Source organism: Meles meles, chromosome 12 (genome assembly GCF_922984935.1).
Source record: "Meles meles chromosome 12, mMelMel3.1 paternal haplotype, whole genome shotgun sequence".
Classification (NCBI taxonomy): Eukaryota; Metazoa; Chordata; class Mammalia; order Carnivora; family Mustelidae; genus Meles; species Meles meles.
In genome coordinates, this window is record NC_060077.1 from 94,041,438 (window position 1) to 94,065,353 (window position 23,916).

Consider the following 23,916-nt stretch of genomic DNA (forward strand, 5'->3'; position numbering starts at 1 on the left):
TGTGTTAGGTACAGTAAGGAGAGAACAGGAGAACTCAGATGAAACAGAAGACTGTTTTTAAAATCCCACTATCCAGATGGAACTACGACTGACCTTTCAGTGTCTCTATCCTTGCGAACCTTTACGTGCAGACACATGACACACGTGTGAACGTTTCTCTGGGAGTGAGCTCGTGTGTGTCAGGTGGTGTGAACTTCCCTCTTACACCGTGACTGCCTGATACTATTTTAATTCTTTTTACTTTTTAAGATTTGTATTAATTTTTTTAGAGAGAGAGCAAGCACATGAATGGGGTGGTGAGGGGAGAAGCAGAGGGAGGGGGCATGTGGGGCCCTACCTGTGACCCCGAGACCATGACCGGAGCCGAAGTCAAGAGCCGGATGTGTCCCCGCCCGAGCCCCCCGGTGCCTCCCTCCTCAGTGGTCAGCAGCAGCCGTGTTTTCTAGTGGCGCTGCTGCACTGCATTTTATGAATTTGTTGAGGGCCGTTTTGAGTGCTCGGGGTTTTGCTAAGTAGTGCAGGAATTCCCACACTCGCGGCGACGTACGGTCTCAGGCCACTGCCTGCGACGTGCGGGGTCGAAGGCTGCACACGTTGGATCCTGCACTGAGCTGAGACACTGCACGTCTTTCAGAGTCTAATTGAAGAACCGCGATAGATTATTATGAAGATGGATTACAGGACCCTGCTTGCTCGTCCCTTTCTACACACCTGTCCCTCTGTAGGCACGGCGGGGTGTGCCGGGGTCGGGGCGGGGTTTGCTCGCGTGCACTTGGGCTTGCCGCCCCCGACGAGGATTGAAGACTGTGGTCCTGGGGGGAGAGCATGGCCGGTCCCAGCCAGCCGCATGGGACTGTTTGGGCTATGGGTTCTAGTCCCTGCCGCTTGTGAGAGAGGGATGTTTGCCCGCCCAGCCCCTGCGGAGCCAGTCCCCAGCAGTTTGTACCGCCGCTCAGCTGTCCTGTGCCATTGGTAGACGCCCCCCAGGGCCCCTGGTGGGAGTCAGACCCTGTGGGAGCACGTGCCAGGCTGCAGGGGTGCCGGAGGCCGGGGCTTGCTATGGCGTCCTCCCCTGCGTCTCTCCTGCTGCTGCAGGACGGATCTCACTGAGTTCTTCACAGGGTTTCGCATTTCCCTTCCCTCCTGCGCTACTCAGCACCCGTTTGTCAGGTCGTCCTCCCCCTTCCAGCTTACAAAAGCGAGTATTGCAGTTTGAAGTGACAGCTGGAACCGGGGAAGCCACCTGGTGGCAGTGGTGTATTTTCCTTCGGACGCAGGAGGCAGGGAGCCTGGTTGGTGTTTGGGTGCTACGTCCTCACGTGCCAGCGGGGACTCTGGGGGTGACGGCTGCAGACATAAGCCTGTAGCCCAGGCCCGGGGCCACCTCGCCACTGACCAGCGCTGGCAGGGTGCAGTCGTCTGTGCGGTGCGGCTACTGTCCTGTGGCCTGTGTCCGTCCGCGCTCAGGCTCTGGTGTCTTCTCACTGGACACTTGTAACTATAGTAAAGAAGTATCATAACGAAAAAATTCTTTAAGACACAAATTTTAGTGAAACTTAAAGGCTTTGAATAACTTTTGCGAGGGTGGGGGGGGGAGTAAAGTTTGATCAGAAAAAGCCAGAGAGGCATTTATTTCTATGATTATGGGTTTGTTTTCTGTTTGTTAAATTGTGTCACTTTGAGAATTAATGATCATTGCGGTTGCAGTGAGGGCTCAAGCAGGAGTTCTCAGTATTTGCCAGGTTCCATTTTTAACGCCAGTAAATATTGGCTAGGGGTGTCTGTCCTCGGCGCAGGGTAGCTGCTGGGCCCCCGGTCCGGCCCCCGCACGGGCTCGTGGACGCCCCCCAAGCAGGGCACAGGGATTGGGGCGGAGGAGAGCGCTGCTGCCCTGAGGGGGTTCTCAGAGGGCGTCGGAGCCAAGCGTTGCCGTGATAGGGTCAACGCTGTGAGGAAGGCCCACGTGCAGGGTGAAGGCAGTGGCAGGCACGGCGTCGGCCGGCCCCTGCTGGCTCTGCTTGCAGGTTTCCAAAAGGGACGTGTGTATGTGCTGCTCTTGTGGCGAAAACCCTCCCGTGGTCCCTGCTGCCTTCAGCACCAAGTCCACGTTTCTTCACGTGGCCAGAAAGCGTCTCTGCTGGCCGCTCACCGCCCCCTCCTTCCTCCAGGGTCACACCCAGCACAGGTAGCAGACCTCCCCCGCCCCGATCTGTGGGCCAGGGCCGTCCGGCCACGGCAGACCACGCCACGCCACGGCAGGGAGTCCTTCGCATCTGTGGTCCTCTCTTTGTCCTGCCCCAGTGCGGACGTCCAGGCTAGCCGGGCTTGAGAGCCGCGGGAGGGGCGGCACTGAGGTTGGCCGGGTCAGACGGCCGCGCCCTCCTGTTGCGCCTGTGGTTTACCTCACTTACCTGTCGTCTCTGGCTTACTTTCCCAAAATTACCAAGTCGAAAATTTAAACCCAAATCGATTCGCTAGCATACGTGGTATAATAGCAGTATTAAAATCACCACTAGGAATCCTGTAGTTTTATTGGAATCTTTTCTGTTAGCTGCCAGATGTTAATCGGGCTCACAATGATCTAATACTCTGAAAATTTGAAAAAACCAGGTCAAACCTGTCTTAGGTTTATGAGTGCGATTTTCCTAAATACAGTGAATTATTACACAAATAAAACCCATCATCTTATTGTCAAAAGGTTAATGAACATATATGGAAATGCTTATAAATATGTAAATTATTAGAATTGTTTATGACCTTAAAAATTTGAGCTCGAAATCAAAGGTGCTTGTGAAGAATTAGCCATTCTATAAATAATTGTTCGGTACAGGTGAGAGTCAGTCACTAAGAGGCCCAAATATCGAAGGCTTTGATGATGAATCCCTTCACGCGGTTCACGACATGTCTTCCTTGCGCTCCATGAGGAGGTGACGTGAGAGCAGCCGGGGGGGCCACGGGCACAGGCAACGGGCGAGCCCCCGTGTCCGCGTGGAAACTCACGCCACGCTCGGAAAACCAGGGTTTCCCGAAAGCCCCTGAAGGGACCCAGGAGTGGGAGCCCATGCATTATAAATGTTAAAAAGACGTGAAAATAACATACATTGATTGTGTACCATTTTTCCTTTTTTTCTTTTTTAAGATTTTATTTATTTATTAGAGAGAGAGCGAGAGCGCACTGAGCAGGGAGGAGAGGGAGAAGCAAGTTCCCTTTGAGCAGGGAGCCCTGCATGGGGCTCGATCCCAGGACTTGGGGACCGTGACCCGAGCTGCAGGCTGATGCTTCACTGATGGAGCCCCGCAGGCCCCCTCTTGTGTACCCTTTTTTTGTGTTTTTGTTTCCTTACAAAGTCTGCAGGAGAAGGTGGCGTAAGAGCACAAAGGGGTGTGGTCTTGGTGGTCCCTCCTGTGCCCACTCCTGTGGCCGTGTCCGTAGCTTACACCCAAGGGGCGTGGTCGGGTCAGTGACCACACAGTGTTTGAAAGGAGAACGTTTATGTGTGTCCACCACTAGTCGTCATTTTTAACTTGCAAAGAGCCCAACTAGAGCAGAGTATTATGTGGGGTAAGTGATCCTTCTGATGCCCTAGCGCACTGGGAAACTAGTTTACTTAGAAATAGAACCTGTTGAAGTGGAAGATAAAATTCCTGCGTCAAACAGTAACTTTGTACTTGCTTTACTAGGGGAGTTATTGAAAGAAAAATTGGTGAGTCATAAGGATTTCTTCTTCAACTACGAACTAGCGATGAGTTTTTCTTTCCAAATTTTGAACTGTTGGTGGTAGGTGTGGGGATCGGGCCGCTAAATCTGACAGTTATGAGGAAATGCATGCATTCACTGAAAAATCTATTCGAGGGGGCCCTGGGTGGCCCAGTCGGCAAAGCGTCTGCCTTCAGTGCAGGTCATGATGCTGGCGTCCTGGCATTGAGCCCACGTCAGGCTCCCTGCTCAGCAGGAAGCCTGCGTCTCCCTCTGCTGTTCTCCCTGCTTGTGCTCTGTCACACTCTATCAGATAAATAAGTAAAGTCTTTTTTTAAAAAAAATATTTATTTATTTATTTGACAGAGATCACAAGTAGGCAGAGAGGCAGGCAGGGAGAGAGGAGGAAGCAGGCTCCCCGCTGAGCGGAGTCCAATGCGTGGCTCGATTCCAGGACCCTGAGATCGTGACCTGAGCTGAAGGCTTTAACCCATTGAGCCACTCAGGCGTCCCCAAATAAATAAATAAAATCTTAAAAAAAAAACAAAAAACTATTCAAGAAAGCAAAGTGATTTTTCAGTTCTTGTTCTGAAAACAAAAGTTAGGTAGGTGGTTCGTGCTTGAAGTACATTCTGTTTTATGTGAATTCTTGTAGGTTTGGTGGGTTTTCTGTTTGTTTTTTACTGTACAAGCCGTCACATTATGTGGGTGTATGAACACCCAGATAACGGACCTGGTACAAAGCATTTAAACCCTGTTTAGACACGGAAGCGTGCCAAGAAGTCCGAATGTGACCTGGGCCGCACGGAAGTTGGCAGGCGCGACCAAGCAGGGGTTCTGCACGAGCAGCCGTGTGCTCCAGGGACTGGAGAGGCCCAGGCTGGGCTGTCAAAGGCTTCCCGCTTCCTTCCTGTCAGCGCCACGGGCGCGCCTGCACCCTCTCGCCGAGCGCCGCGTCGCTGGGGTCCCGGCGCAGCTGGCAGGGCATGGGAGTGATGGCTGCCGAGAGCACGTCCCTGGCCAGATGATGGAACAGGGAGATGCTGAATGAGGCTGCCTTCCAGGGACGGGGCAGGGAGGCAGGTCGGCTGTCACAGCGACTCTCGCCCGTCGGGGTGGCCAGCCCGGGCGATGTTCGAGCGGCTTTTCCCGAACGTGGTTGCGCATCAGGATCTGCGGCTCACGCTGCGCGGGTGAGTCAGCAGCTGCTCGTGACGGCCCGGGGCCTGCTCCCCTCCGCCACGCACACTTGGGGTGCGAAGTCCTGTAACTTCCACCTCCGTGTAAACCAAATACAGCCGAGAAGTAGATAGAGTGCCAGTGAGCCCACAAGCTGAAGAAGGAGGGCTTGGAGATGGCATCATTTCAGCAGATTCAAGTCACCATTTCCTTGGGTGTGGCTAATTGTTGAGCATTTATTTTACTAGACACCAGAATTTTCTATCAGGTGTGTGCATCAAGAATACTTAACATTAGCAATTGAAGCACCAGTAATAAGCTAGTAAATTACATCGTATGAGGAGTTTTTAAATTAAACTTTTTATTTGGAGTTGCTTGTTCATTCACAGTCCGTTTTCAGAAACGATACAGACGGATCTCACGTACCCCTTCACCCGGCTTCCCCGGCCGTGGCGTCGGGCAGAACTGTAGATCGCATGTTACGACCGTCTGGTTGTCATTACAGTCAAGACCCAGAACCTTCCAACCCACGCGCTGCCCTTTCCCCTGGCATTGCTAGTCTAGTCCTCACTTGGGCAAGGTCGTCATTTCCCCTCGAGGGACCGGTGTGAGTGCAGCCCTCAAAGGCCTTAGCTCTCCCTCTGAGAAGAGATGAGTTTATTGAGCCAACAGTGGTTCTTACGTGTATCAGAGTTTCTGGCTAGCAGTAGTATTTGTCTTCATTTGTAGAATTAGGAAATATGAATTTATTAATTTTGACTGATGCCATTTCCCAAAGTTGGGTGTTCCGGTAAGAGTGTTGGCGGAGCCAGCGGTGGGCGAGGACCAGGAGTCCGAAGTGACGGGTACTGGAACGCAGTGGTGCTCGGCTGACCTCCCATGTAAGGGGGATGGCGAATGTGAAGCTTGAGTGGTACGAGTAGGAACTTGCCAAAATACCCCACGTTCGTTTAAAAGACTTAGATAAAGGGAGATACCCAAAATGTCATTTCACTTTTCCTAAACGTGTGTGTGGAAACCAGAGAATCCAAATCAATTCAAGAAGCTCTTTTCCTCTAGAATCCACAATGCTCTCCTTGTAAATTAATCCTCTGCTCCATGCTCTCCCTTTGGCTCTGTGTCCCCGTGTGCCAGAGGAAGGGTCTTTCCCAGGTGAGGTGGCCCTGACCATCCTTCAATGCCTTCTCAGTCCATTTCTGACTGTCCGCGCCTGCTCCAGCCTTTTCTGCCCCGCGGGAGCTGGGCCTGCCGCAGAGACATGAGGATGCCCCTCCCCTGCGGCCGAGTGCCCTTCCTGACTCCGTGCCCGTCTGTCTGCACGTTCACGCTGACCCTCGGACCCTTGTGTTCCACGTGTGTGTGCGAGAGTCACTGCTGATTCGGCAGGTGTACGGATTTGTGTGGCTTCCCATTTGGAGTCTGGGGTCGGGCCAAATGCCCCTCCGTGCCTGCCCCGGCCCACCCCTCCCCCCATTCTTTCTGTCCCAGGGCCACAGTCAGACTGGAGTGGGACCAGGACTCAGAGGCAAAGTTGTCCCTTTGTAAACAAGTAAGCGTTCTCCGTGTTGCAGCCTTGTGGAGACTCGCCGCATGTACCGTGGCGTTCACCCGTGTATTTAAAGTGTGCAGTTTAATGGTCTTCAGGGCGCTTACAATGTTGAGCACCCCGACCACATCTAGTGTTGGAACATCTCATCACCCCAAAAAGAAACGTGGCACCCATAGCGGCTGGCACCCACTCCCCGTGCCCCTGGCGACCAGCAGTCCCTCGTGTCTACAGATGCACCTGCTCTGGGCGCCTCACCTCGTGGAAGCCCAGCGCGGAGGGGTCTGCCTGGGCCGCGCACTCCCATCCTTCTTCCGGCTGAAGTGTTTTCCCTGTGCAGATGCGCCCCATTTGGGCCATCTGCTCCCCGGCTGCTGGCTGGTGGGCCGGGTTCCCTTTCTACGGCCGCGCGGGCTTCCTTTCTCTGCGCACGCGTCGGCGAGGGATGCCGCGTCCCGTGCCAGTGCCGTGGTGCGCTTTTCTGGGGACGTGCCCTCGTGTGGTCCCCAGGAGCCAGAGCACAAGGCGCCGTGTGTGTCACCCCCGGGTTTGGTGACGTCACGGCTTCTGAACCAGTCCCTCCTCGCCAGGGCCAGCAGTTCCCAGCCTTACTCACGGACTCCTCGCTGGCGGGCCAAGGGGGAGCAGGGTCGCCGCAGGTCATCCTCGTGAGCCACACCCCACAGCCCTCCGCCACTGCGTGTGAGGAAATCGCCTACCAGGTACGCCACACACCTGCGTTCACGCGCGGTCATGGGTTATCGGGGACACGGATTGGGAGGGGCTGGTCCCAGAGCGCTCAGGGCTGGGGGCCGCTCCTGGGGGGCCTTCTCAGGCCGAATGGGGGTGGTGAGCCGGGGCCGCACCGCCCAGGGCCTGGGGGGCGGCCTGTGTTAACGGTGGGGACCGGCTCCTTCGTTCCTCGATGTGCGGTTGGCCGGAGCCGGGTTTTCGTGCCGCAGAATGAGGTGCAGAAACAGTCGTGGTGAGGCTGGTTTTACAGGGTGAACTCCTGGGCAGCACCGCAGCGGCCACGCCGTTCCTTCCGGGGTTTTCTGGTAAAACCTCTGCTGACTCTTCGGGTCTGGTTGTGTTTTTTACCCCATTTGTCATTTGACTAGTTTTTCCCTTAAAATGTATGTTCTGAGGGTCTAAGACATTCAGGAAATGACAGCTCTGAATACAGGAGAGTCGAGCCATCACTCCTCGCTGCTCCTCCGAGTGAGAGGGAAAGTGCAGGAAGTGAATGGCCGTGGGGTCCGGGCAGCGTCCCGTCCCGTGCAGCTTGAGCAGACGCGTTTCCGGACAGTCACTGGTCTCTCAGTGCACGAGGTCAGCCCGGGCGTTTCCCCAGCTGGGGCTCATCCGGGGGAGGGTGAGTTTGTGTCTGGGGGCTCGGTGCCCCGCAGCGGCTCAGTGACGCCGGAGGGTCCACCGGCCTCCCGCGGCGGCTCAGTGACGCCGGAGGGTCCACCGGCCTTGGGGCGCTGCTGGGTGTGTGTCCACTAGCGCAGCCCTGGGGGAGGCCCACGGGCACGCACGGGGGTCCTCGGGGCACCGCTGGCTCTCGGCTGCCGCTGGGTCAGCACGCTCGGCGTCGCGTGGCCTGGAGCCCCCGCGTCTCCTCCGCTCCGGGGCCGTTCAGACGTTCTTTGACTCACAAAAATGGGCTTTTTGCACTGACCTGAACACACAGTCTGTTTCCATTGTTTCTTCACACACACGGACGCTCACGTTAGACACACACACACCTGACAGACGTCATGGGACGATACCTCCTTTGTGGCGGTGACGAGACCGCATCCGTGCGCTTCTGATCTCTTGTTTTCCTCCCGCTGTTTGTTTTATTATAGTGCAGACGGGTGACCTTCGCGCTCCTTGTCGCCATCTTTTGTTTTTAAGTCATCTTCTTTACATTTTAGCCATTTCTGTGTAGTAGATTTTATGAAAAAGTACTTGATAAACTCGATAAAAATGTTGACAAATCCCATCAATTTTCAGTATAATTACTTATAATTTTATTTCACCAAATTGTCATGGACAAGTTTTTACCTACGAAAGTGAACTTATTTATCAAAGCTGAGCGGCACTCGCCTGCTCTTCTTGTGTTCGGGTGTTAGTGGCCCCCTTTAAAATGATGCGGGACCCTGGCTGGTTCCCGCTCGAGCAGGAGCCCCTGGGGGCCGTGTCCTTTGTACTTGTGTCAGCTGTCACTGCGGCCACCAGGAGTACGTACGGAGTGCACGCCGCGTGCCGGTATCGCTCCGAGCGCCGTGTGCCGTTTATCAGTGAGGACACGGCGTGGGGCGGCAGCCAGCACAGCCGGCCCTGGAAGGTCACACGCACGGAGCGCCGTTCTGTTCGCTCCACACTGCTCGGAGGGCAAGCGCGGGCTGGTCTGATCCATTTGCCACCCCCGACGGCGCGCTGAGAGCCGGGCGTCCGCGTCGCGTGTGTCTGTCGTCTTGTCCGTGCATTTGCTCACTCCGGCCACCGAGTGAGTTCGGGGTTTCTGACCCGCTGCAGGTAGCTGACGTGTCGGCCGGCCTGGTGCAGGACGGGCAGCCGGAGAAGGAGGGCCGGGCACACCAGTGCCTGGAGTGCGACCGCAGCTTCGCCTCGGCCGCTGCGCTGCTGCACCACAGCCGGGAGACGCACGGCCGGGAGCGCATCCACGTGTGTCCCGTGTGCAGGAAGGCCTTCAAGCGCGCCACGCACCTCAAGGTATGTGCCGCCGTCCCCACGGGTTAGAGACGCTCGGTGCAGTCCGGGTCGGTGGACGTCATGAGTCTTGCTCGCAGCGAGGAAAGAGTTAACAGATTTCCCCTTCTTGGAGGAAAAGGTCGGTGGGAGTTTAGTGTTAGCAGATCTGCTGGTGACGTGTTTGTGGCAGTTCGAGTCCAGGTCTACTAGGACTTAAATGACACTGAGGTGCCGTGTCTCACCGAGCAGAGCGGGAGGTAGTAAGGAGTCTGCCGGCACCTGCTGGCCGGGCTGTGGGGAAGCAGGAACTCCCCTCTTCGCGGGGGACCCGCACTTGACACGTCTTTCGGCAGGGGAACGGGGAACCCCTCAGCCGCCGGCTCTGCGTCCACCTTGAGAATGGGATCCACGTGCCGGGAGAAGGGCCGGGTGAACTCTGGGACACGCGCACAGTCAGGGAGAGGAGGAGGACGGGCTCTGGGACTTGATGTCCGGGGCTGCACTCAGCGGCATGCCGTGGTGGGGGGGGCATGTGCCCCGTCCGGCAACTGCCGGCCAGCGCTGCTTGTTACCAGGAGTGGCCTCTGGGCCAGCGCGCCAGGGATCCCAGCCTGGTGCTGCGCAGTGAACCAGATGTCTGCCCTCCAGACCCGCAGCTCGTCCGTGTTCCTTGTCTCTTCCTCTGCCGTATTTTCTGGCGACTGCCCTCGACCTCCCTCACCCCCCCGTAGCCCCGTCTAGTCATGAAAAGCGATGCAGACAGTGCTCAGGTGAGGAACATCTCACCGAATAGCGGACCAGGTCCCCACTCACCGTCAAGGTCATTGGCAACAGGAAGGGCAGAGGCCCCGTGAAGCCGCACAGCCGGGACCCTGGTCCATCTAGGGGCCACCCCCACCCCCCCTGCATCCCCGAGGGTGCTCATCCCAGACGGGCCTCAGGTTGTCCTTGCTGCTCCGATGGGTCCCCGCGGCCGTGTCGCAGGTCCGTTGAGAGCCGCCGTGATCTCAGGGCTCCTCTCCGTGTGGTCTGCGGCAGGAGCACGTGCAGACGCATCAGGCCGGCCCTTCGCTGAGCTCCCAGAAGCCGCGAGTGTTCAAGTGTGACACCTGCGAGAAGGCGTTCGCCAAGCCAAGCCAGCTGGAGCGGCACAGCCGCATCCACACAGGTAACCGCGAGCCGCGGGCTTCCAGGTCAGGTTCCGGAGGCCGGCGAGGAAACGGGACTCGGCGTAACGCGTGATCAGGGAAGCCGGGTCTGCAGTCCGTCGCCCTCGTTTGTCGTCGGTTCTCCGTGCCAACTTCTCAGTGAGAGCCCTGTGGTTTCGCTGGCCACCATGGGAAGCAGAACCGCGAGGGGCTGCCGTGGCCTCTGAGGACCCGCCTGCGTCAGGGTCCCCCCCCCACCACCCTAGGCCCCCGCTCCTGCTGCTGCGGGGGACGCCATTGTCGCTTCTCCTCTCAGGGCTTCAGGCTGTTCTTTGCTGACTTCCTGTTACCGCCTACAGCTGTCCAGGTCTGTTGTCCCAGAGGGAAGACCAGCAGCACCAAGACGCGAGTTCCCATCTCTTGGCCTCTCGGCGCGTTTCCCTGACAGCTCACTTGCGTCCTCCGTCTCTGGCAGCCCACGGGGCGCCTGTGGCTCACGCGGAAACACCACTGTCCCAGGGCCCTGTCTGCTGAGGCCTGTCCTCTCGGGACTGACGGCAGGACCTGAGTCCTGCTCTGGTGGGCAGCCCCGCATTTGCAGAGCCAGACCGAACCCTGGGCGTCTGGCAGACAGACCCTTCTCGTTTCCCTCTGAGCTCCTACAGGTGGGGTCCCGGGGTCCTGTGAGCCGTTCCGTCCACTGCTGCACACCCTGTGACAGCGGCACCTGGCCGTGGGAAGCCTCGGGGTCCCGCACTCCCCTTGCCGTCCGGAGTCCCGACTCTGCTCCCTGGGCGTCCTCTCTGCTGGTCCCTCTGCCCAGCCCCTGTCTCCCTTGGCTGGGTCATCTCTGATTAGCCTGCATGTGTCCGCTTGGACACCCCTCCCCGCAGGCCTCGGTGCCCCCCAGTGTCCCTGGCCGGCCCACAGGCCTCCTTGGATGTCCGGCAGGTGCTCCGGTCAGCGTCCTTCCCTGGTATTCCCAGGGACGTCCCTGCTGGTCCGCACAGACCGGCACCGACCAGGTGTTCAGCAAAACAGCTTTTGAGTGAAAGACGATGCCGCTGCCCTTCTACTGTATCTACTCAGAAGGACGGTTTTGAGGGGTAGGGACTGCCGTTGGCCTGCTAGCACGAGCTAGGTGCTTCCGAAGGTTTGGGGAAACCTGCCGAGGGTGTGTTGCTGTGGGCTTGCTTCTGGGGCCGGGTGCTCCCGCACCCCCCAGCAAGCACGCCGCCTTCACGCCAGCCTGTGGCGCTGGGCAGCCTCAGGTCCCTGCGGCTCCCTTCTGCCTCTGGCCACAGAACCCTCTGCTTTGAGGGTGCGGGCCTGGCCCCCGCCACAGTCCTCTCCCTGTGACTCAGCCCAGGTCACCTGACTTGAGGCATAGCCACCTCCGTGACCTCCTCATCTTTCGGGCATGTGACCCCGTCCCATGCCCAGTCTGGGGATTAGGGCCAGAAAGCGTCGGGCCGCTTTAGGTCCTTGGCTGGCATGGGGAGCGGGGTGGTAAGCCCTCCTGTGTGTTGGCCACTGGGGGAGAGGGACAGACTCGGAGTGACGGAGGGTGACACCCGGGGACCGGAGCAACCACGTGGGCCTTCGTGCAAGAACCGGGTCCAGGGAGGCCGTGCAGGGAAAGGGGACAGACAACTGGCCGCGAGGTAGCCATGCCCATGGGACAGAACCTTCTAGGCCTAGGGAAGGGCTTGTGGCCCTGGGGGCTGGCATCGGAGGAGTGTGTGGGCGGAGTCAGGGACTGCGAGGGCGTGGCACTGTGGACCCCGGGGTGCAGGGCAGGGTGCGGAGCCGTGTGGCGCAGGCTGAGCCAGGCTTCTTCCCGGAGCCGACGTGCCCGTGTCCCTTCCACGTTTCCGTTTCTGTGTTAACGTCGAAGCGATGAGAGTGACTCGTAAAAAATGCTGGATCGGTTACGCGTCACACGAAGTGATGTGACGGTCTCCGGTACTCGGTGTGCTGCTGCCCGGCGCCCGCCCTTCAGAACACTTTGTCTAGACCATCGTGCTCTGCTTTTAGTCCGGATGCTTCTAGGAGTCGGAGGAGCTTGTGACCGACGTTCGTCCCGTGCCTCGGCGGGGGCAGAGCTGCTGGAAGCCGTGCGCTCGTCCGAGGGGCGGGAGGGCTGGGGACCCCGGGTCCGTGCTCAGAGTGTCCCCGCCCGTGTGGTGCCCGTGCGAGGCGCCGACGGCCCGTGTCTCCCCCAGGAGAGCGGCCGTTCCGCTGCAGCCTGTGCGAGAAGGCCTTCAACCAGAAGAGCGCGCTGCAGGTCCACTTGAAGAAGCACACGGGCGAGAGGCCCTACAAGTGCGAGCACTGCGCCATGGGCTTCACGCAGAAGAGCAACATGAAGCTGCACGTGCGGCGGGCGCACAGCTACGCGGGTGAGGCGGCGGCCGGGTGCGCGCGGCAGGGGGTCCGGGAGCACGCGGCGGGGAGTCTGGGGTGCTTCGCCGGGGGTGGGGTCGGCACGTGCGCAGTGGGGGTCCGTGTGCATGTGGCAGGCGGGGTGGTGTCCGCGTGCACACGGCGGGGGATCAGGGTGCACGGGGTGGGGGGATGGGGTCCTGGTGCGCTTGGCAGGTGTCCGGATGCGTGCGGGCCCTCAGCGGGCATGCGGGGCGAGTGTGTCTGCTGGTGCCCACTCAGATGCTGGTGCCACTCAAGGGGCATATCCAGCCACATGGCCCTGGAGCATCTCCCTGCCATTCCTCTGGGTCCTGCCCAGACGGGCCGCAGTGCAGGGCTGGGGTGTGCTGGCTGCGGAGTGGTGGGGCCCGGGCCGGTTCGGTCTGCAGTTGGCGCGGTGTCAGGACAGTGGGGTCCGTGAGTGAGACGGGGTGGCTGGGGAGGGCTCGGGCGCTGTGTGCCCTGCAGGCCTCTGCTCTCACGTCTGTGTCCTGGCGCGTCTGCTTTTCTTCCTGTTTGGAGTTCGTGCCTTTTGCTCCACGGTCATCCATGACTGACCGCTGGGCACTGACCTCATGGTGACGTAGCCGTGACCGCGCGAGCTGCCTAGCAAGGGCTGTTCCTGCACGTTCAGGAACAGGACTTGCCCCCGACGCAGTTCATCTGCAGCTCGAGTTCTTCCTCCTGTGGGGTGGATCGCAAATCAGTTTAGAAATCTCGTCTCGGTTTAAGTTGTCTTTATTCCATCGTGAGTCCCTGCACGCTGCCGTGTGTCTGAGACTGCCTGCTGTCTGTCCGTCTGTGCCGCAGGAAACCTGCAGGAGCCCGTCATCCAGCAGGAGCTGAGCCACACCCTCCGTCTGGAGGAGGTGGTCCAGGAGTCCGCGAGCGAGTGGCAGGCCCTAGCCAACGTGTTCTGACCCGCCCACCCCGCCACCAAGACCGTTTCTGAAGTTAAATGTTGCGGAGAACGGAGCCCTTGGAATTTCTTCCTGGAAGCTTCAGGTGTTAAGAAATGTTACCATGCTAGTGTTTCAGCTGTAAAATTATCTCAAGAATCATTGTCTTCAGAGACAGACAGGACAACTGAGAGCAGCGTCAGCACGTTGTTGTCGTTTGTCCACAAGTCACTGAACTCAGGTACGACCCCAGGCAGTTCCGCCTTCCCGTCGCGGCCACGGCCTCCAGTCACAAAGAGGGAACTGGGTCTCACTGTCCCGTGCCGTGGTCTCTTTGTGTTAGCGAAGACGAACGTTAACGTGGGACACGTAAGATAGATTGTCCTTCATGCTTTCTGTTGTAAGATGCGTAGCTTATAAAACAAACATAAAATCGGTGCGTGAGGTTCAGAGAAACGTTAGAACATGCAGGGGAGTGTTTTCCATTTTCTTTCTCTGTGCATTTTGAGGTTAGAAATGGACTCTTTTAGTCTACCGTAAGTTACTAGAACATGGAGGGATGGCTGGCCCGTTCTCTCCGCGTTGCGATTCTCGGACTCTCAGCTACAAGGATGCGGCGTCGGGGCACAGACGGTGGAAGGGGCGCGAACGAGGATGGACGTGTCCTCGCGGGACGGGGCGGGGCCGCATGTGCTGCCCGAGTCCACCTGCAGGGCCGCGGGTTCGTGACCGCAGAAAGCACAAGCCATATGTCGCACGCAGGCGAGGGCAGGACCGTGCCCTCGGAGTAGAGGGAGCGTGGTCCCGTCCCCCACGGCGCGGCGCGGCGTGCCGGTGGGTCAGAGCTGCCAGGCTCCTGTCCTCACGTGTGGGCAGGTGTGTCGTCCAATTCAGGGAACTCTCATTGTCATCCATGGTGCCACATTGAACACGTCCCAAACCAAATCCCACCCCGAGCCGGGGCTGAGTGTGCGTTGCTCCTGCAGCATTCCAAAGACGGAAAGTTCTTTACTTCGTGTGAGTTTCTCCTCCAGAATTATTTATATGTTCTATATATAAATACTCGTGTACATAGATATATGGGCCTCTGTGTGGCTGAACAGTATATTTTGTAAATAGCAGCGCTCGTCCCGACGGCAGAGAGAGCGCGTCCGAGTTCCGACTCCCCACGAGCACGTCAGGCCGTGCTGTGCTCGTCAGAGTCATAAATGGGTACCTTGTTCACTGTAACACGAAGGTGGGCTTGTTTTGCTTTTGTTTTTCTCTTGAAAAATAATTGCCTTTGTTTTGTCTCATGGCCTCCTGGTTTCAGAAGAGAGCAGTTTTATTATAAATATTGTATGGACTTTGTATATTAAGAGAGGAGCTCATTTCAGATTCCTGAAGAAAGAGACATTTTCACTGTTATTTTTCAAAGGGCATCTTTTGATTTTTTTGTTGTTGTTCACTTTTTGGCAAATGTACATAAGTCATATTGATGATGATATAAAAACTTTTGTTATGTGAAAATATTTAAGTCAGAAAACTGTTAAATATTACTTTTTTTTCAAACTGCTTTGTGTATTGTATATTTTTTTAAGGAAAAAAAAAAAAGCCTTATTTGACTTATTCTTGTGATACTGGATTTACTCTATATCCTGAGGCTTTCCTTGAATGCCAGCGTGTAGCCGGCCGTAGTCCATATATTCCGAATAATTGTAATTGTGCCAGAGTTTTAAAAAGATTCTGCTTTTAATGCACTTTTCTTTTATAATTTTGTATTAAAATATTTTAGAAATGTTGATTAATTTTGGTGAACAGATATCTCCAAAGTTGAAATTATTGGAATTTAAAAAATTTTGTTCTTGCTAGGTTATTTATTTTGGTTGTAGCATTAAATGTCATCTCTCAGGACAAGTCTCTAAAAGGGGTTTATTTAATTCCTAATTGAACAGAAAGCATAGTTCAGTGAACTGTATTGGCCAGCTGCCTGTTTAAGTAAGGCCTTACCAGGTGAATCTAAACCTACTTTTATTTTCATCAGAGAAAAAAAAGATCTATCGATGATACCATTCTGTGAGTTTTCTCAATTATTAACTATTAGCAGGCAAACACAAGACATTAATATATTATTTTTATTTACTTCCTAATTAAAAAAGCTGCTTCTTTGCAAAACATTCCTTGAAATACAAGGTTTTGTAAAGACATAATTTCACTTGAACCTTTGGTGGAGTACAGGTTGATCTCTGTATTTTACTGGTTGGTAAATGTCTTCTGACGAGATTTCTAGCCTCCTGCATAACCAGGGTTTTGAGAATAGATAACTGTATTTTTAGAAATATCTCATCATAGCGTATCTGCTTTGGAATAACAATAAATAAAAAATGAAGTTAGGAAGTGTGATCAATTTTTTCCTTTTAAAGTATTTACTGTATAATAGCTTGGCACGCGGATTAATTCCAAGTTCAGATAATGTTTATCAGAGCAGCACTTGAGTGGCATTTTCCTCCATGAAGTCTAGACAGTGAAAACGTGCAAGGTCTAGCTCCCAAGTTCAAAGGTCATCATGCGGGTCAGCGACAGGCATGCCGTCCCTGTGAGCTCCAGCGTCGTTCCCTTTCTTGGTCACCTGCGTGACGGGCCCTGGCGAGTGAGGCCTCTCCAGAGTTCACGACTGTCTTCAAGCTTGTGGTCAGCTGCCCGTGGAGCGTTCCCGTGGGCAGAAGGGGAGAGCTGCCTTTGCCCACACACTCGGCGTGAAACCCGGGTGGGGTTCTCGGGATGTGGCAGTGGTGGGGGGCGGGGCGTGCCGGGTCCAGCCCACGGGAGGACACAGAAGGGGCCCGGTGTTCCCGGAGCGGTGGTCGGTGTACACAAACACGCCTCCTCAACAATGTAGCGCGAGATGCCCCGACCCTGAGCTCTCCCGTGGTGCTGCTGACCCTTTGGTGCGTGGCCGGGCGTGAACGGGACAGACCCCTCGAGGAGCGGAGTCACCTGCCCGCCGGGCAGAGCCGCGTGGGCCCGTCAGGCTGCTCGTTACCCTCCGACAAGCTGGGGCCGATGAGCCGTGAGCCCCCATCCCCGTGAGTGGTCCCCTCCGTCCCGTCGGGTCCGTCTTCAGTCCGAGCGCTGCACTGCCCTGGGCACCACGTCCCCCAACCCGTGGCTCACACTCCCCCGCCCGCTGTCGCTCGTAAGCCAACGGGAGTCCGAGCCTCGCGGACAGGCCTCTGTTCTCCGGCCTCTCCGACGGGCTCGTGGAACAGCTGCGTGGAGGGCCGCACGCACAGGCACGGGTGCGAGAGCTTTTTACAAGTTCTTCCCACGGGCTTTCCTCTCTGCCGAGAAGTACGTGTAACTCACCGAGACACACTTTTTCTTTAAATTTTTTTAAAATTTTATTTATTTATTTATTATTTATTTGACAGAGATCACAAGTAGGCAGAGAGGCAGGCAGAGAGAGAAAGGAAGGGAAGCAGGCTTCCCGCTGAGCAGAGAGCCCGATGCGGGGCTCGATCCCAGGACCCTGGATCATAACCTGAGCCAAAGGCAGAGGCTTTAACCCACTGAGCCACCCAGGCGCCCCCCAAGACACACGTTTTTAACATCGAGTGATCACGCAGATTGATGTCAGTAACATCTTTTTAAGAAAATGTGTAAGACAGATAGGACCGCTTTCTGGGTATTATTTTTAGAGACCTCATCTTCTTGCTTTTCGCCTGTTTTTTTCCCCAGAAGTTTATTCCAGAGTCAATATTGTGCCCCCCACCACCAAGAAAATGAATCCAAGGGTCGATCATTACTAATCTGTTCTTTCTCTCAGGTCTGCCCCATGACGTGAGGCGGAGGTGTCCCTGTGCACTCATCTAGACTGACCTCTTACCACTTGGTCTCTATTCACGCAGCGTCCGTGTTCGGGTTTTTAGACTCGAACTTCAGAAGTGCCACGTTTGCATTTGGGGACTCGACATCTTTACCGTATTCTAAGGACACCGGCATCCAAAAACCTAGTTGCGTCTTTCCTGATGAAGAGGTGGGGGCAGGCAGAATTTTGTTAAGACTCGAAGTCCCATGTCTGCCTTCTTTGCGTCGGGAAGGTTCGTAAGCCTAGCGTCCTGCATTTGTCACCGTTGACCGGGTGTGAGCGGGCCCCTCCCTCAGGCGCACACACGCACAGAGGAGTACACGCTGCCCGTCTCGGCTGTCTGCCCTGCACGGACATGCACTCGGTAGTTCCCCAACGAGATAATGAATCCAGTATTTAAAGCACTAAAGATCAAGATTCCGTGGCAGGAGCAATAGGCAGTGACCATAAAAGATTTTGCTATTTAATCTTTTCTATATGTAATGCTTTACAGCGTGAAGACTTCGGTATTAAATCAGGATTTGTAACCTGACAGGTTCTACAGGGACGTAGTGACTCCTTCCCCATTCTCCACGAAAGAAGGCTTTAAAAAATCAGCTTTTTTTTCCATTTACAAAAGAATTCTTTTTTTATCCTCAAAATTGTTTTATGGTCTATTTATACATTGGATGCTATTTCTTTAATCCAATTTTGTGTTAGAAATGGATAGTTATGCCAAAAGCCAGTGTGCTGGCTTTAAGAATAATAAAAATAGTTTTTGTGTTATTTTGAAACTCTGTATATTTTCTTCTTTGGGTTTTGGGTGAGTTAGAACTGTTTTCTGTAGGTAACATTTTCAGCAAGGGTTAACCCAACACAGTGAGGCTGAATTCTCAATAAATTGGGATCCATCGGGTATGGAGAGCAGGAGAAGTCTTGTTTTCTGAACTTGGGGATAACGGTCCATTTCCTGTCACTTACAAAGTATTTGAGAATGACTTGCAGTGAGAGTCCATCCCAGTGTCCGTGTGTCCGCTCATGGGATGTGGGATCTTGGACTTCCCCAGAAATGCCAGTGGAGTTAGGTCACATGATAGCATCTAATCCTCCTTAGAGACGTATTTCCGAACTTTAGAAGTTTGAAATTTATGGAGCAGTGTCCTGTTGAATTAACACACGAAGGATATCTTGTCCTTTGTCTACTTTATTCCTAGGACAAAAGCAGGGACTCCATACATTTTTGGACTGAACTACCTAAAATTATTTTTTTTCCCTTGCATTTTGCTCAGGGGGAATGGTGAGATATTGTTCGCTATGTCTATTGCTTGTTTGTAGGAGGAATATTGCTCTAAGAAAGTTTTCAAATTGGTGGGTGGGTGGGTTTTTCAGAATGAATGATCAGATTATGGAAACATTTTTTCTTTAAAGTGGATTGCCGCAACCCTTTACAGAGCTTCTCCAGAAGAGACTTTCTGGCACGCCTGACTCTGGTGATGTAAGCGCGTTTGCAAATAAGCGCGAAGGCATGAGTTTGCAAAGCGTGGGGATAGGCTGACTCGGGACCTCGGCTCAGAGCAGCCCTGGCGCTGATGGCTGGCTGTCGGGGGCCACTCAGTTAACTTCTCTGAGTTTACAGACTTATTTCGTCTGTAAAATGAGTCGACTAAATCCCGTCCTTCCACTCATAATCTCAGTCACGAGTGGGAACTTCGGGAACGTTGGGAGGCGTCCCTCCATGTGTCTCGGGTCTGCACGGCTTAGAGCCGAGCGCTGTCTGCCTCCGATCCTGGATCTCCTTGAGGCCATTTGTCCAGGACAGGCCCTCGGGAGACAGAGCTCCTCCCTGCAGAGCGGAGCGATGCCTGTCCCCTGGGCCAGTGTAACCACGACGCATCTCCCTCTGAGGCCAGGTCAGCTCACTGCCTCTTGTAGAAGCCTCGGAGTCTCTGTGCTCCGGCTCCTGCCCTGCACATGGCCCCGTGCCTTGGGCATTGATCTCCCGGGACGCCCCATGGGACTCGGGCTTGGGAATATCCCCGTGAGGGACTGCGCGTCCCGGTTGTCTCCAGCCCGGAACCCCATGCCAGCGCCCCGGATCTGGACTTCCCGGGGGCCTCAGGTCGGGGTGAAACTTGGGCTCCGCAGCTGCGGGCGACACGGCGTCCGTGCCCTCTGGAGGCCTTGCTGCTGCTCGGCCTGCTGTGCCGGTGCGGATTTTTGTGGCTGGTGCCGGCGGCGAACGGACCGCACACGGCCGCGGCCCTGTCCCCACGCCGATGAGCTTCCATGGCTATGCAGACCTTTAGGGACTCAACGCTTTTTAGTCCCCGAGGAAAAAGGGAGAAATGAGAAAAGTGTGCAGCCACGTGCTCACGTACACACACGCGCTCACGTGCACACGCACGTGCTCACATACACGCTCACATGTGCACGTGCACACACGAAATGCACACGCACACACGTTTGCACACTTATGTAAAGGCACGTGCGTGCACACGCATGCACGCACACACTTCGCACTCTCCGCCGATAAGCGCTGACCCCGCGAGGCCGTGACTCCGGGGCCTCCCACGCTGCCTCAGCGTCCGTGCGGGCATGGCCGGTAGCCCTGGCAACCAGCTGTGTGGGAGGAAACCTGTCATTAGCACACAGCAGCTCATCCTGCCCTCGCGCCAGCCGGTTCCGTCCTCGTTCTGCGTGAAGAGGGACGACCGCTGGCCATCTGCACAAAGATGCTCCGCTCTGCACTTTTCCCGACTCTCTCGGAATTGTTTTCCTCACGTTGGATAACCCCAAGTCCTCATCCTTCCCGTGCAACCCTGTATTTCCGAAGGAGCTCAGTGTCCATGGAGGTCACGAGAAGAGGATGCAAGAGGCCTTTGGTGCTCTGCACCAGAGACCCGTTCAGGCGTGGCCCTAGGCGTGGACACTGATGTCTTTGTTCAGACGGACTCTGTCCCGGTTGGGGGCGGCACCGGCTCTCAGGCCGGGGGCACGCGTGCTGGGACCTTCCGGAAAGCCACACGCCAGTCCTCCAGCGGGCAGCCCCCAGCTCTCCCACCAGGGTTTGCGGCGGCGCCCGTGTCCGCTTTCCCCAGTTCAGGCATTTCCCCTCCAGGCAGTGGGCGTTTGTGTGAGACCGAGAAGCCTGGGGCCACCTGTCCGGCCGCTTGCCCTGCGCGGCGCACTTGCCGTGGTTCCGCGGTGAGGAAGGGCTTCTTGCTCGCCCTCCTTCACTTGCCCTGTGTCCTGTCGGTGCGCACTTGTGGGTTCCTGTTGGCTTTCCCAGGCTGCCATCTGTTAGGATCGCTCTTGATGGCCCAGTATCCCCAGATCTGACCAGGGGAGGCCCCGGAGTCAGGGCCTGAGCCCTTTGGCCGTGGCCCCGTGGCTCCTAGAGCTCATTCTCGCACTGGTGTGGTAGACCGCGCTCTTCCTGCCTCTTCGCCCAGGACCAGCCCTTTTCCCAAGGAGCCCGGTTCCCTTCTGAGGACAGCAGCATCTGGAAGCTAAGACCCACGCGGCAGGTGTGCGGCTGCCCCACAGGAGGACAGAGCAGGGACCCGAGGGGGCAGGGCACACTCGAGGTGGCTGGTTGGGGCCCTTGCCGCTTCGGCCCCACCTGGGGGTTGCTGACCTCGATGTGGGCCCTGGGCACACCAGCCTTCTGGGGGGAGCAAAGGGCAGAGATGCCCATGACCACAGCCACGGTCACTGACGAGCCTTCTGGGCCCCTGCTTTGTGCGCTCCCCTAGCCAGGACTTGTCCCTCTCCCGGCGGTGTGCTCGCTAAGTCCCGTCCTCAAGGAGACAAGGGTGCTCCGTGTCAGCTCTGTGGCCGGGGCACTCGTCAGAGCTGCTCCTGCCACGTTCATGGAAAGGCGGGCGTGCAGGTGGCTCCCCTCTGCCGGCTGGGGCAGGTCCTCATGGTGCAGAACCCCCGGGTGCCTTCTCAGAAAGCAGATTCGGATCCAGGAGGGGTGGGTGGGCCCCAGGCCGGCTGGCGTGGGCGGAGGCACCCTTAACCCCCCAGCAGCCTGGCATCTCTCTTTCCTTGGCAGCCGCGGGCACCCACGGCCAGCTGCGTCCTGTCCCCGCGTCTATGCTCTACTCTGGATCCGCCCTCATGGACATAGGTCAGAAGCTGGCCTCAGACTGGGGATGGGAGGCCCAGGCCAGCGCAGGTCACGGCGGCAGGACGCGCCGCTTCCGAGCGCTCTCAGTGTTGCTGCCGTCAGCATCGGAGCCGACCTCGCGGGCTGGGGAGCCCCCGTGCCGCCTCCAGGATGCGCGGACTCGGCTGGCCGGCGGAGGGCCTGCTGCTGACAAACCCCGCAAGGGCAGAGCCTGGACGACGTCCCGCGGTTCTGCTGCCGCTGCGAGGGAAGCGGCTCCATGGCTGAGGCGGGCGTCCACGGCTCACGGGCGACACGGCCTTCACGGACTCCGAGTGGACACCTCTGCCTCCGCGCCCCATTGCGGGGAACCGCGGTGACGCCCTCGGGCAGAGGAATCCTCGTAGGACACGTGCTGGCACCGGTCTAGGGAAGAGGAGGGGGTGCCTGCCTGCCGCGTCCTGGGGTGACTCCAGCATCGGGCCGGGGTGGGTGGCCTGGGGAGGCGAGGCTGCTGCGTGAGGCCGTCCAGCGCGCTCCTGCGAGCCCCGCCCGGCTCCGCCTGCACCCCTGCCCTCCGAGCGCCTGGCGCCCGGCACCCCTCTGTGCCTCGGAACCCCCGCGTCCCCCGCGTCCCCTCACACCCCCGCACCGAGGCCCTTGGTCCCCACTGCACTGAGTTCCGGGGTAGGACTCTGGGGAGCAATTCCACTCCACAGCAGGCTGAGGGGTGAGGCCCTCGCGGGAGGAGACGTCTGGCACACGGCACACGGAGGAAAGGGCAGTGGAGAACACGCGCCCAGGCCTCGCGCCGGCCTCGGCGCCAGCCCAGCCGGGAGCCGCGTGCCCGGACTCAGAGCCCTTCCCCCCCTGCAGAACCTTCCAGGCCCCAGACAGCACCACCTCCCCGAGTCACCCCAAGCTCCTGTCCTTCGTCCCACTGGAGAGCTGTCCCCACACTCCCTGCGCCGTCTCCTCACAAACTCAACTCCCGGGGGAGCGTGTCCCATGGCACCCCGTGTCCTGACGCAGCATCCCCGCCACGTCCCGCTAATCCAGCCTGGTCCGTGCGCCCGCAGACCTCCTGTCCCCTGAGCTGTCTGCTCTGCCCGTGGCGTCCCCCCCGCCCCCGTTGGTGGGGCTCACACCACACTGCCGGCTGCAGGGTGCTTCTGCCTGGCGATCTGACGACGACAGCGACCCGCGGTCCCGATGCACACGGAGCAGCGTGGCTCTCCGTTCTGATGGGGAGTCCCTCCTGTGCCTCCCTCGCCCCCGCGACACCTCTGGGCTCCGAAAGCCCCTCCTCGTGGAGCTCAGCCTGGAGCCCACCTCGTGGGAAAGTGCTCAGGGAGAGCGCACGTCCCGAGGTTCAGCTCCTGTTCTGCCTTGTTTATTCTGAAATACGTCTCCAAGTGTTGTCAGGACAGTTGCTGTGTCCCTGCAGAATTAACCCTTGATTTACCATTGAAGGTGCGTCCTGTATATGTCCCATGAGAAGAGACCAGCCAACTCCAAAAACACTATCGTAAGAATGTGACTCTCGGGGCGCCTGGGTGGCTGCATCGGTGAAGCGTCTGCCTTCAGCGCAGGTTGTGATCCTGGGGTCCTGGGACTGAGCCCCACCTCGGGCTCCCTGCTCAGTGGGGAGTCTGCTGCTCCCTCTGCGTGTGCTCTCCCTCTCTCTCTGACAAATAGATAAAATAAAATCTTTTAAAAAAAGTAACTCTCTGTGCATGATTTTCACGATTCCTTGGTCGAAGCATTTGGGGGCAAAGAGGAGGGAGGGACTGGCGCCTGGCAAGCAGGGCGGCTTCCCCAGTCCGGGGGCTCCAGACAGTGGGCTCACGTCCTCCCACGACCGTCCCAGCATGGGGTCCGCCCCCACTAAGCTCACAGGTGCAGAAGCTCCCTCCCAGCTGCTGCCGAGACAGAAGGGGTAAAAGCAAGACAAAACAAAGATTACAGCTTATCTTTTTTGAAACAAAATTGTTGTCACCCAAAACAACGACAGAATTTCCCAAATCCTTCATGGCTGTCCATGGCTTTGCGTGGCAAAGAGTAGTTTCCCCGAGTTTCTTTAGCTCACGTGAACAGGTGTTTCCTCTGGTGAGGATAATGAAATGTAAATACACTTTAAAAGATTGTGTAAAGACAAAATGAAAATTCTTTTCCTGGTGACATAGCGAATCAGTGCCCTAACTGTGGCCTCTCGTCCACTCTCCCTTATTGATGCGAAAGCCACTGGCACCAGCCCGTGCCCTGCCCCCTGACGGCCCAGCCCACACCCGTGTCACCCCTGAGATGCGACCTCTCCGCGTCGCTGGGGCCCGCATTCTGCAGACCAGAACCAAGATAAAAGAAGACACCACACAAG

General features: G+C 56.9%; 1 protein-coding gene across 8 annotated transcripts in view; it reads left to right on the plus strand.

Moving 5' to 3' along the window:
• ZNF236 (zinc finger protein 236) overlaps positions 1–18,152 on the plus strand; it is a 102,966-nt gene extending 84,814 nt beyond the window's left edge. For 7 of the 8 annotated variants that reach the window (XM_046024914.1, XM_046024920.1, XM_046024916.1 and 4 more), the window contains 5 exons: positions 7,013–7,144; positions 8,949–9,146; positions 10,164–10,293; positions 12,499–12,675; positions 13,511–15,971. In XM_046024914.1, coding sequence (XP_045880870.1) covers positions 7,013–7,144; positions 8,949–9,146; positions 10,164–10,293; positions 12,499–12,675; positions 13,511–13,620 — 747 coding nt within the window. In that variant the 3' untranslated portion in view covers positions 13,621–15,971. Of the gene's footprint in view, positions 1–7,012; positions 7,145–8,948; positions 9,147–10,163; positions 10,294–12,498; positions 12,676–13,510; positions 15,972–17,404 lie in introns of those variants that run through there. The other variant, XR_006821040.1, reaches the window with a different exon arrangement.
• Positions 18,153–23,916: the final 5,764 nt, after the last annotated feature.